The following is a 13,012-nucleotide window of genomic DNA, read 5'->3' as shown; positions in this document are numbered from 1 at the left end:
AGGATGAATCTGAAGAAAAAAATCAATTTGAAGAGAACAAGAAGTAACCAAAGATCTTGATGGGACTAGGCTTTTGAGGGCCATTTTGAAGATTGGAAAAAGGCCAAAAATTGAAGTTTCCACATTTTTTGGAAATCTTAATCCAGAAGAGTTGATCAATTAGATCAACAATATGGAAGAATATTTTGAGTACGAAGAAGTGGACAATCCTGAAAGGGTCAAGTTTGCAAAGACCAAGCTAAAGAGCCATGTAAGTATTTGGTGGAAAGTTCAATTAGGGAGAAATAGAAGAGGACATGAGAAAATAACAATATGAGATCGGATGGTGGACAAATTGAAGAGGCAATTCATTCCTGTTGACCATTGAGCTTGATTTGTTGAAAAAGATGCAAGGGTTGAAGCAAGCAGAAAAATCTGTCAATGAATATACAAAAGAGTTCTATCGAGTCCTAATTAGAACAAGCCATTCTGAGGCCAACAAGGAAAAAGTTGCCCATTACATAAATGGGTTGAAGCCAAGTATTAAAGAAGAGTTGAGTTTGGTAAGAATGTCCACCATTGAAGATGCATATCAATTTGCTTTTAAGGTAGAAGAGAAGATAAATAGAATATTTGAGAGCAAGCAAAATGGAAGAGGTCATGGTGGATGACCTTATGGAGTCCAAAATGAAGACTAGAAGAAGAATGAAGAATCTAGTAGCAGTCAAAATTAGAAGGCAAATAATTCCTACCATCCCCACGATCAAAATAATGGAGATCAAAGAGGAAGAGGACCAAGACTAGGAAGAGGAGGCTTCTGTGGAACATGTTTCCGATGCGAAGAAGGACAAATAGCCTATGAGTGTCCCCAACATCAAGGGAGGGCATATAGAAGACCCGAGGATAATGCACAAATTGCCCATTTAGATGAAGATGTTGAGTCCACATTCTGAAGATGCAAGAGAGCAAAGGTTCTTGTTACTAGAAGAGCCTTGTTGAATAATGAGAAAGAACCAGCCCTAAGGAAGAATTTGTTTCGCACAAGATGTAAGTGTAATGGTAAAGTTTGCAATGTTATTATAGACAGTGTAGTATTGATAAACTTGTTTTAGAGGAAATGGTTAGAAAATTGAAGTTAGAAAGAAGAAGGCAGCCAAATCCCTATCGGATTGCTTGGTTGCAGAAGGACCATAAGGCTTTGGTCAATGAACAATGTTTGGTAAAGTTCAAGATTGGAAACTATCATGACGATGGATTATGTGATATTATGCCTATGGATGTTTGTCACATGTTGTTAGGGAGACCATGGCTATTTGATTGTCATGCGGTACATGATGGGTATGCAAATACCTATTCTTTGACAAAAGATGGAGTTCAACATAGGCTGAAGCAATTGAAGGAGACAGAGGAAAAGGTATGCAGTAATGCAAGAATATGTTTAGTTGATGGAAGAAAATTTCTAGATGGAATGAAGCATGAGCATCTATGTTTTGTTTTAATTCCTAAAGCTAACAAAGAAGAAGTAGAAGATATACCTGTGGCAATTGCAGATTTGTTGGATGAGTTTCAGGATATTGTATCTGATGATGTACCTAACAGCTTACCACCAGTGAGAAAGATTATTCATTAAATGGACTTAGTTCCTAGAGCCAGTTTGTCGATTACGGCAGCCCATTGAATGACTCTAGCAGAGAGTGAAGAGTTGAACAAACAAGTGCAAGAGTTAAAGAAGAAAGTGTTGATTCGAGAGAGTTTGAGTCCATGTGCAGTACCTATAGTACTAGCACCGAAGAAAAATGGAGAATGAAGGATGTGTATAGACTACCGAGCTATCAATAAGATTACTATCAAGTATAGATGTCCCTTGCCAAGGATAGATGACATTATGGATTGTTTGAGTGGAGCTGAGTACTTCACAAAGATGGATCTAAAGAGTGGATATCACCAAATCCGGATTAGCGAAGGAGATGAATCGAAAACAGCCTTCAAAACAAAGGAGGGCTTGTATGAGTGGTTAATCATGCCTTTTGAGCTAACCAATGCATTGAGTACATTCCTCATGAACGAGGTATTAAAAGAATTTTTGGATAAGTTTGTTATTGTTTACTTGGATGATATTTTGACTTTTGGTAAAACATTGCAGCATACAATGCATATTCATAGGATGTCTGAGAAGTTAAGAGAAGAAAGGTTATTGATTAACTTGAAGAAGAGTAGTTTTGTGAAGAAGTTAGTGTACTTGGGATTTGTTGTCTTAGCGGATGGTCTTAAAATGGACTCAAAGAAAGTAAAAGCTATCCTTGAATGGCCTACCCCAAGGAGTGTTACTAAGGTGAGATATTTTCATGGCTTGGCTAGTTTTTATAGAAAGTTTATTGGGAATTTCAATAGTATTTGTGGAACCTGTTGTGACCTAATCACACATCACCCCATCCCAGATAGGGACCCCCCCTTTGCTTTTAGGCCTTTTCGGTCATTTGGCTTTCGTTTTGCGTGTGTTAGTGGCAATCTCTTCAATCTCTCCGCGTTACAGGTGTTTGGGAGTCAGTTGGGGTTAATCTGCTTCTCTGTCAAACAAATTCTGTGAGGTCTAGGGCCTGTTTTGTCCTTTTTCTAGGGTTTTGCCTTTCGTCCTAGATTTTAGGGGTTCCGGTTAGGGTTTTGGAAAAACTAAGCATACGAATGGAGTCGGGACCCTTCAGGGGACCTCCCAGCAAAATTTGAGCCCAAACGGAGTAACTTTCTATTTTTAGAAAGTCCCTATTTTTTAGGGATTTTTCTGAGTCCCAGAATGTCGCCATTTTGCCAAAAATCAAACTTACTATTTTTAGTAATTTCTATTTTTAGTAAGTCATCCTGCGCCCTGTCTTGGGCTCTAACTCTGACATTTTGGAAAGTTTCTATTTCAGGGAAGTCTATTTGTGGCAAGATCAAGCCAGCAGGCAACAGAGAGTTGACATGCACAAACACTTCTAAATCTAGAAAGTTGAAAGCAGATAGGCAGGGGTCTAAAATGGCTAACTCTGAAGAATCATCCCTGAAGTGGAAGGTCAAAATATTCTAAGTCTAGAAGTCATTCACAGGCACAATTTTCCACCTCTCCATGGACAGGGCAAAAATGCGCCCAGGTCAGGCCTGGGGCACTAAAACCAAGAAAGCATTCACAACTGCAATTTTCCACCTCTCCATGGACAGGGCAAAAATGCACCCAGGTCAGGCCTGGGGCGCTAAAACCAAGAAAGCATTCACAAGCACAATTTTCCGCCTCTCCATGGACAGAGCAAAAATGCGCCCAGGTCAGGCCTGGGGCGCTGAAACCAAGGAAGCATTCACAACTACAAAATTCCACCTCTCCATGGACAAGGTGAAAATGCACCCAGGTAAGGCTTGGGGCGTTGAAATGAAGAAGGCATTCACAACTGCAATTTTCCACCTCTCCATGGACAGGGTGAAAATGCGCCCAGGTCAGGCCTGGGGCGCTGAAATGAAGAAGTCATTCACAGGCACAATTTTCCGCCTCTCCATGGACAGAGTGAAAATGCGCCCAGGTCAAGCCTGGGGCGCTGAAACCAAGGAGGTATTCACAAGTGCAATTTTCCGCCTCTCCAGGGACAGAGTGAAAATGCGCCCAGGTCAGGTCTGGGGTGCTGAAATCATGAAGGCATTCACAAGTGGAAAATTCATGAATCCTTGGCATGGTAAAATTTCACCCAAACAGAAAATTTGAAATTTTGCCTAAGGCACGAATTCCAAGGAGTCAAGGAAGAATAGAAACAGAAATTCCCCTCGGGCGAATTTTCAATTATGCTATTTTTAGACATCAAATCTTGGCCAAATATGGAAATTTTTATAGATTCCGAATCAAGACGAAATTCCCCATCCAATGAACCTGACTCCTAAAATTTAGGAAGATCCCTAAAAAATAGGGATATGGAGAAAATCCAGGAAAGTTCCTTCAATGGCACGAGATGACAAGTCAGAGTGGAATTGAGCAAATCCCGAGAAAGATCCTGCAATCTCCCTCCAAAATTGGAAAGAACAGAATCAACGAGTTGGCGGGAGGAATCTTCCAAAGTATGACGCATGACTGGGAGCATTTAAGGAAGGTTCTAAATTCGAACTCACATGCATGGGAAACTGCCTTGCATGTCATAATAATTAAGGAAAGTATGACGCGTCATAAATGCAGTTACTTATTTGATACCTCTTGGGAATTGTATATAAGTTGGAAAAAACATCTCATTTTTCACGTGCGAGATTCAGGAAAGAAAGAGTGAAGAAGTGAAAAGTTTTCTATACTTAGTCTCTATTTCATCATTTTGAAATATTCCCAGGATGGCGGAACCTAGCAGGACAGCTAATATCTCCAGGCAAGCAATGATCAAAGCAGAGACGAAGGGTTTTCTCCCCCATTCTCGGTTGAATTCAAGATGGGAAGAGATCAGTGATACCAACTTTGGCACATTCAACTGGGCTGCGTTCAAGATAAGAATGTTCGGAACTGCAGGACACAATCCATCTTCGACAACTGTCAAGATTGTGAGAAGCGGAATAGTTGCAGCAGCTGGCTTTCCTCCCGCCATTCAATGCCTAGATCTAGTCTTGGAATGTGCAGCACGTTACAATCTGGAGCGGAAGACGATCTCAACACCAGACGGCAAGTTACTGGCAACATTGACTCCAGAGGCGATTGGTGAAGCCTTCGGAATCCCTTCACATTACTCCATGACATACAGGACCAGCAGCAGAGCCCAAGCAGTCTATGAAGCAGGCCCCACCAGGTGTGCTGATTTGATCAACAAGCAATGGTTGTTGAAACCTAGAGTGCACGTTTCTAAGATGCCCAAGACTCTCACAATCTTCGAGTTCAAGCAAAAATATGTGGACATGATAAAAATGTTGAGTAGAGTAATGGGATGCTCGCACATGGTGAACTTCGAGCCTTGGATGTTCTTCTACATTGGCGAGATCATGAATTCTAATACATTGATTGATTGGGCTAGATTGATCAGCCACTACTTGCACGAACAATTGAAGAACCTGCAGGAGAAAAAGTCTCAGTCCTTCTTCATGAGTTCCTATCTGTTCTATATGTTGGTACGAAGGGGTGGATTCGATGGGCTACCAGCAAGAGGAATCATGGGCTGCGGGCCAGCTCAGCTAAAGGTGCATGAATGTTATCCTCAACTACATCTCCACAACGTGAATTCCTACAAGTTGGCAAATGACACCTTCACCATGTACCTGACACGACTTATGCAAAATAAGTTGCACATGAGGTTGTCCCCACAAGCAAGTGCTTTGGTCCAGAAGTATGGCGCCACATTCCTGCAGTTCCCCAATGATGCAGAGTACACAACTGAAGGTGTGAGACCAAACTCAAAAAACCTCTAGGGTTCAAAGAGGTGACTCCAAAGGTACAACCAACCACACACACACTTGATGTTGGTTACAAAGGTACTCCTAAACCTGTCTAAAAGCCTGCACTAAACCAAATCTACTCACCAAGACAAATGCAACTTTGATCCAATTTTGACTTCAGGGCTTCAATCCCTCAATAGGCCACAAAATGGGAAAATGACTCAAATGACTTCTCTGATCAGAAAAATCAATGGGGACACTTCATTTGACCCTAGACAATCATGAATCCACCTTTGGTTTGATTCTACAAACCCTCCAACTCAAATTGCCCACTTTGACCTATTAGGCCACTAGGTCTCAAAAACGCAAATCGGGTGATACCAAAAGATTTTTCCAAGGGACCTAACGCTGTTTTAATGGTTTTGACACCTCCTTGTGGTTACTAAACATACTTCAAAAGGGCAGATCCCCACAGCATTCCTGCAACCCCCAAATCTCAACAAGTCTCACAAGCCTAATTGGCCAAATTGGCTTGGAACACTTGGAAACTAAGGAAGTTGGGTGCATACTATGAGGGCAGTGGTTTTGGAAGGTCTGCCCACCTCCTAGGAACACACTTCAATGGTTTAGAACCAGGTCTTGGGTCATTCTCTTCAAAAACTATCTCCATTCATCATGTGCTAGGCTGAATACATGAAGATATTCAGCCTATTGCTGGACCAAACACCCTCTTGCCTTGTTTTCCAGACTCTGAGACTTAGGACTCTTAAAATACATCCTCATACCTTGCAAACCCCAGAAAATTAGAAATTTTCAATGTAGGGATTGCAAGATATCAAACATTTTGTGTTAAAAACCTCAAAATCCTAGGTTCACGGGTTACAGTCAGAAAAAATGCAATAACTTTCACCACACAACACCAAATTGGATCAAACCACCACCAAACGAAAGGTTATTCAGTCCTCCACACAATCATGGCATTATATCTTCCGTACCAATCCATACAAGGCCGTACAAAACGTGTTTTCTCAGAAAATCTGTGTTTTATTGCAGCAAATTGGCCTTTTTACATCACAAAACCTTCTAACCTCTTGGATTTTGAAGGGAAAACCTCAAATAGACCTCCACACACCCAACTAACTGATCTCCAACAGTTAGAGGCGTTCAAACTGCCCTACAACCAATTTTGGAAAAGTTGTCATGCAACTTTGACAACTTTTTTGACAACTTTGCAACTTTTTGACAACTTTGCAAAATGACCTAAAATGATCAATCTAAGGTCTTTTAATCATTGGATTGGGTCTAAAATGACCTCTACCTACTTCCTAAACAATTCCCAAGACCTAAATCATGAAAAGAGTTTTGAGTGCACATGAGGGGTCCTAGTGGACTAAGAGCATTCTAGGCTTATAAAATGGCCTTAGAATGTCTTGACCACACATATAGGCCCAAAACAACATGGATGCTCAATGTTCATCCTTATTACAATGCAAAACATGAAAAACTCAACAAAATGCATAAACCTTAATAATTTTGACTTCCTAGGTCCTGTGCCCTGCACCATACACCCACTGTCAAACTGAACTCAAGTCTCTTGAGTTAGGGATGCTGTCAAATGTGAAACCTGCTTTCTCAATGTCTGCCCTGCTCAGCCAAGTGGCATCCTCCTGAGGTTTGTTGAGCCACTTCACCAAATAGTCATAATATGTATGCCTCCTAGTGTGTTTGTTCACCTGGGTATCCAAAATGCACTCAATCTGATTGGGAGATGAAGGGATCAGGTCCTGAAGTGTCTGATCAGTTTGGTGTGCATCTACAGCAGTCTGAGGATCATCTCCTTTGTAAGGATACAGGTCTGAAACATTGAAGATAGGGGATAAGGCAATGCCCTCTGGAAGACTAATTTTGTAAGCATTCTCTCCACATTTCTTGAGCACTTTACAAGGCCCAATCTTCTTCATGAGTAGCTTGGTGTGTTTACCTGCAGGGAGTCTCTCCTTCTTCAGATGGACCATGACCAAATCACCTTCCTTAAACTGTAAATCCCTCCTTTTCTTATCAGCATTCAGTTTGTACTTTTGAGAGGTGGATAGTAGTTTTTGTTTCACTTGCTCATGGACATCTTTCATGACTTGAACAAAGTCCTCAGCCAAAGCACTGATGTTGTCCATCCCTTTTACCTCTCTCAATTCCAAAATACCCCTTGGATGAGTGCCATACACAATTTGGAAAGGAGATAGGCCGGTACTCCTGTTAACAGTGTCATTGTAAGAGAATTCTGCCTGAGCCAATATAGAATCCCAGCTAGCACCCTGCTCCTTTGTGAGGCATCTTAGGAGGTTGCCAAGAGACCTATTGATTACCTCAATTTGTCCATCAGATTGAGGGTGATAGGCAGAAGATAAAGACAAGTTTGTGCCTAGTCTCTTCCAAAGTGTCCTCCAAAAGTGACCTATGAACTTGGGGTCTCTATCTGAGATGATGGATAAAGGTAAACCATGTAACCTGACTATTTCCTTGAAGAAAAGACCTTCTATGTGTGAGGCATCATGTGTGGTCTTGCATGGGATGAAATGGGCCATTTTGGAGAACCTATCAACCACTACAAAGATACTATCATGCCCATTCTTGGTCCTAGGTAAACCAAGTACAAAGTCCATGCTGATGGAGTCCCAAGGCTTTGAGGGGATGGGTAGAGGAGTGTATAGACCTGCATTTGATGTGTGACCCTTTGCCCTTTGACAGATTTGACAAGTTTCAACAAATTTCCTTACATCGGTTGGCAACCTTGGCCAAAAATAATACCTCCTAACCAACTCTAGGGTCTTATCAAATACCAAAGTGACCTGACATGCTGCCACAATGCTTTTCCTTGATTATATTCTCTCTAACAGACCCCCTTGGAATGCACAACATGCTGCCCTTAAAAAGATATCCATCTTGTAGCAAATAATCAGAAAAATCAGAATTATACCTCCCTGTCATGGCTTGGCAAGCTTGGTACGGTTCTTTGAAGTCTTCATCCTCTTCATACTGATCCTTAATGGCATGGATACCTGTACTTTCCAACTGAATGGTTTGCACAACAAGATTTCTCCTACTTAGTGCATCAGCCACCTTATTTACCACTCCTTTCTTGTGCTTTATTGAGAAAGTGTAGGCTTGGATGTACTCCATCCACTTGACATGCTTGTGATTCAACTTTTGCTGCCTGTTCAAGAAGTTGAGAGCATGATTATCAGTAAAAACAATAAATTCTTTTGGTAACAAATAGTGCCTCCATTTCCTCAATGATTGAACCATAGCATATAACTCTAGGTCATAGGTGGAATAGTTTTGTTTTGCTTCATTTAGCTTCTCACTGAAGAAAGCTACAGGTCTTCCATCTTGACTCAAGACTCCCCCAACAGCCCTCTTACTTGCATCACATTCTACTACAAAGACCTTCTCAAAATCAGGAAGTACTAGGACCGGTTGTTCTGATATTTTCCTCTTTAACAACTCAAAGGCTTGATTGGCTTCTTTTGTCCATACAAACACACATTTCTTGCCCCCCTTTATGGTGTCAATAAGTGGAGCACAAATACCACTAAACCCCTTAATAAACTTTCTATAAAAGCTGCATAACCCATGGAAACTTCTTACCTCAGAGGCGGTAGTAGGGGTAGGCCAATTGAGAATGGCTTCCACCTTGCTTGGGTCCATTTTAAGGCTGCCCTTAGAGATGACAAACCCCAAGAATATCAATTCTTCCTGCAAGAAAACACATTTTTCAAGGTTGATTTTCAACCTCTCTTCTTGAAGCCTCTTGAGTACCTGTTGGATATGCATTAGGTGTTCTTCCTTGCTGCCACTAAAAACAAATATATCATCCAAATATACAACCACAAATTTGTTAAGGAAAGGTTTTAGCACCTCATTCATCAATCTCATGAAGGTGCTTGGTGCATTTGACAAACCAAAAGGCATCACAACCCACTCAAATAATCCTTCATTGGTTTTGAAAGCGGTTTTCCATTCATCCCCTTCCCTTATCCTAATCTGGTGATAACCACTTTTTAGATCCATCTTTGTGAAATACTTAGCCCTACCCAAACAATCCATTAAATCTTCTATTCTAGGCATTGGAAATCTATACCTGATAGTGATTTTGTTGATAGCCCTAGAATCAGTGCATAGTCTCCATGTGCCCTCTTTCTTTGGTGCAAGTACTGCAGGTACTGCGCATGGGCTAATACTCCTCCTTATAAGCCCTCTATCCAACAAGTCTTGGATTTGCCTTGCTACCTCTTCATTTTGCTCTGGTGTAAGCTTGTAGGCTGCTTGGTTTGGTAGGGTGGATCCAGGGATGAGATCAATGCAATGACTAATCTCCCTCTTTGGTGGAAGGGCATCCTTTTCCTCATTAGCTATCACATCCTGAAACATCTCCAACATTTCTTCTACTTCCTTTGGTCCAACCTTCCTAAGAGGTTGCTGCCCTTTAGCTTTCTTGGGATTCACATCCTTGAGCTTGAGAACTACTGCAAAACATGGCACTTTCTCTTCCTTGAGGTTAGCCAAAAATTCTTTCTCACCAATCAACATAACTGAACTAGAAATGACCTTTTCTTTACAATCATCAATCAAAGGAGTCATAGTAAACATTTCACCATTCTTTGTTAAATAAATCACATTTTTCTTACCATCATGCTGAGCATTTGTGTCATGTTGCCAAGGCCTTCCAAGGAGAAGGTGGCATGCATCCATATCTACTATCTCACAAAGAACCTTGTCATGATATTCACCTATCTTGAATTCAACCCAACATTGCTCTTTCACCAAAATTTGTTGTTCCTTGGTTAGCCAAAAGACTCTATATGGATTAGGATGGGGTATCCTTTCCAATCCTAACTTATTCACCATTTCATTAGAAGCCAAATTTTCAGAAGAACCTGAATCAACAATAACTTTACAAACTTTTCCTTTTACCTTGCAAGTGGTTCTAAACAAGTTGTTTCTTTGGGGCTGCTCTTGTGTGAACGGCATGATGAGGGATCTATTGAACATGAGGCATTCTCCACTCTCAGGTGCTGCTGGCTTAGAGGAGGTGGTGTGATAACTGGTGGTGCTTTGACAATCTTCTTCATTGAGGAGTTGTATTCTTCTTTCTTTCTGATTTGCAGCAGTGTTTCCCATCTTTTCAGGACACCTAAAGGACTGATGTCCAATCTGATTGCAAGAAAAACACCTTCCAGTAAACATGCTGGAACCTCTTCCTCCACCTCTTCCTCTACCATTGCCTCTTCCTCTAAACTGACTTTGGTTGGTGTTACTTCTTTCTACTTGTCCTTGGCTGCCCTCTTGTGATCTGCTGTCATAGTTTTTAGGAAAAAAATCTTTGTTTTGAAATCTGCCCCTGCCCCTAAAGTTCTGATTTCCTCTTCCTCTGCTGCTGCTTGCATCATGTCTTCTTTTCTGTTTTTCCTCAATCCTCAATGCCATTTGAAAACACTTATGGACAGTCTCAGGGTTAAAGAGACTTAGTTCATCTTGGATGGAGAACTTGAGACCATTAAGATACCTTGCAAGTTTTTGTTTTTCATTTTCAGGTACCTTGGCCTTCAATGTCATTTTGTGAAACTCCTCAGTGTAAGTGCTCACATCCATATCCTTTTGTTTCAAGTTTTGTAATTTCTTATGCAAACTGACTTCATAGTCTTCAGGAACAAATTGTTTCTTGATTTCAAGCACCATCTTCCTCCATGTTGAGATAGGGTTTTTATCTTCCTCTATCCTCTCATTTTGAATGAAATTCCACCAACTTAGGGCTGCCCCCTTCATTCTAGATTTTCCAATCCTTACTTTCTGATTTTCAGCCACTTCCTCACATTCAAAGTAGTTTTCCATTGCCTCAATCCAATCAAGGCACTCCTCAGGGTTCATCTTTCCAGGAAACATAGGCAAGTCCACCCTAGTGTCCTTCCTACTCAACTTTCCAAGTGCATTTAGGAATTGTCTTTCAGACATGCTTCCTTGTGGCTCCTCCATGGACCTCTCTTCCTCTTGGTCCTCTTCATCTGAATCTGAGATGACCTCTGATTGCTTCTTCTTACTCTTTTCCTTCTTCAACTTCTCTATCTCAGCCTCCATCTTTTTGTTCTTGGCTGCTTGCTCTCTGACTATCTTTGTCAATTCAATATTGGTCACCCTTAAAGGGACTTCCTCCTCTTCTCCTCTATCTCCCATCTCTTAGATGGCTCTGATACCACCTGATGCAGAGTACACAACTGAAGGTGTGAGACCAAACTCAAAAACCCTCTAGGGTTCAAAGAGGTGACTCCAAAGGTACAACCAACCACACACACACTTGATGTTGGTTACAAAGGTACTCCTAAACCTGTCTAAAAGCCTACACTAAACCAAATCTACTCACCAAGACAAATGCAACTTTGATCCAATTTTGACTTCAGGGCTTCAATCCCTCAATAGGCCACAAAATGGGATAATGACTCAAATGACTTCTCTGATCAGAAAAATCAATGGGGACACTTCATTTGACCCTAGACAATCATGAATCCACCTTTGGTTTGATTCTACAAACCCTCCAACTCAAATTGCCCACTTTGACCTATTAGGCCACTAGGTCTCAAAAATGCAAATTGGGCGATACCAAAAGATTTTTCCAAGGGACCTAACGCTGTTTTAATGGTTTTGACACCTCCTTGTGGTTACTAAACATACTTCAAAAGGGCAGATCCCCACAGCATTCCTGCAACCCCCAAATCTCAACAAGTCTCACAAGCCTAATTGGCCAAATTGGCTTGGAACACTTGGAAACTAAGGAAGTTGGGTGCATACTATGAGGGCAGTGGTTTTGGAAGGTCTGCCCACCTCCTAGGAACACACTTCAATGGTTTAGAACCAGGTCTTGGGTCATTCTCTTCAAAAACTATCTCCATTCATCATGTGCCAGGCTGAATACATGAAGATATTCAGCCTATTGCTGGACCAAACACCCTCTTGCCTTGTTTTCCAGACTCTGAGACTTAGGACTCTTAAAATACATCCTCATACCTTGCAAACCCCAGAAAATTAGAAATTTTCAATGTAGGGATTGCAAGATATCAAACATTTTGTGTTAAAAACCTCAAAATCCTAGGTTCACGGGTTACAGTCAGAAAAAATGCAATAACTTTCACCACAAAGCACCAAATTGGATCAAACCACCACCAAACGAAAGGTTATGCAGTCCTCCACACAATCATGGCATTATATCTTCCGTACCAATCCGTACAAGGCCGTACAAAACGTGTTTTCTCAGAAAATCTGTGTTTTATTGCAGCAAATTGGTCTTTTTACATCACAAAACCTTCTAACCTCTTGGATTTCGAAGGAAAAACCTCAAATAGACCTCCACACACCCAACTAACTGATCTCCAAAAGTTAGAGGCGTTCAAACTGCCCTACAACCAATTTTGGAAAAGTTGTCATGCAACTTTGACAACTTTTTTGACAACTTTGCAACTTTTTGACAACTTTGCAAAATGACCTAAAATGATCAATCTAAGATCTTTTAATCATTGGATTGGGTCTAAAATGACCTCTACCTACTTCCTAAACAATTCCCAAGACCTAAATCATGAAAAGAGTTTTGAGTGCACATGAGGGGTCCTAGTGGACTAAGAGCATT

General features: G+C 41.1%; 2 protein-coding genes across 2 annotated transcripts; one reads left to right on the top strand and one right to left on the bottom strand.

Moving 5' to 3' along the window:
• The first annotated feature begins 1,096 nt into the window (after positions 1-1,096).
• Positions 1,097-1,609, top strand: LOC131875388 (uncharacterized). Its single transcript, XM_059219498.1, has one exon. The coding sequence runs from the start codon at positions 1,097-1,099 to the stop codon at positions 1,607-1,609; it is 513 nt and encodes a 170-aa protein (XP_059075481.1).
• A 7,503-nt stretch (positions 1,610-9,112) lies between these two features.
• LOC131875387 (uncharacterized) lies at positions 9,113-11,568 on the bottom strand. The gene is made up of 3 exons (XM_059219497.1): positions 11,032-11,568; positions 9,553-10,941; positions 9,113-9,193 (listed from the first exon to the last, which is right to left on the bottom strand). Exons 1-3 carry the CDS (start codon positions 11,566-11,568, stop codon positions 9,113-9,115), a joined length of 2,007 nt encoding a protein of 668 aa, XP_059075480.1.
• Between the last annotated feature and the right edge of the window lie 1,444 nt (positions 11,569-13,012).

This window comes from Cryptomeria japonica, chromosome 4 (assembly GCF_030272615.1).
Source record: "Cryptomeria japonica chromosome 4, Sugi_1.0, whole genome shotgun sequence".
NCBI lineage: Eukaryota > Viridiplantae > Streptophyta > Pinopsida > Cupressales > Cupressaceae > Cryptomeria > Cryptomeria japonica.
This window is presented reverse-complemented; position numbering and strand designations above follow the sequence as displayed.

Excerpts from the sequence above, each read along its gene's own strand:
- LOC131875388 (XM_059219498.1), top strand. The coding sequence starts at position 1,097 with ATGGTTAGAAAATTGAAGTTAGAAAGAAGAAGGCAGCCAAATCCCTAT.
- LOC131875387 (XM_059219497.1), bottom strand. The coding sequence starts at position 11,568 with ATGGGAGATAGAGGAGAAGAGGAGGAAGTCCCTTTAAGGGTGACCAAT. Across the intron at positions 10,942-11,031 it reads TTGTTCCTGAAGACTATGAA|GCCAAGGTACCTGAAAATGA; the intron begins GTCAGTTTGCAT and ends ATGACATTGAAG. Across the intron at positions 9,194-9,552 it reads GCCCATGCGCAGTACCTGCA|TGGCAGCAAGGAAGAACACC; the intron begins GTACTTGCACCA and ends ATTTGTTTTTAG.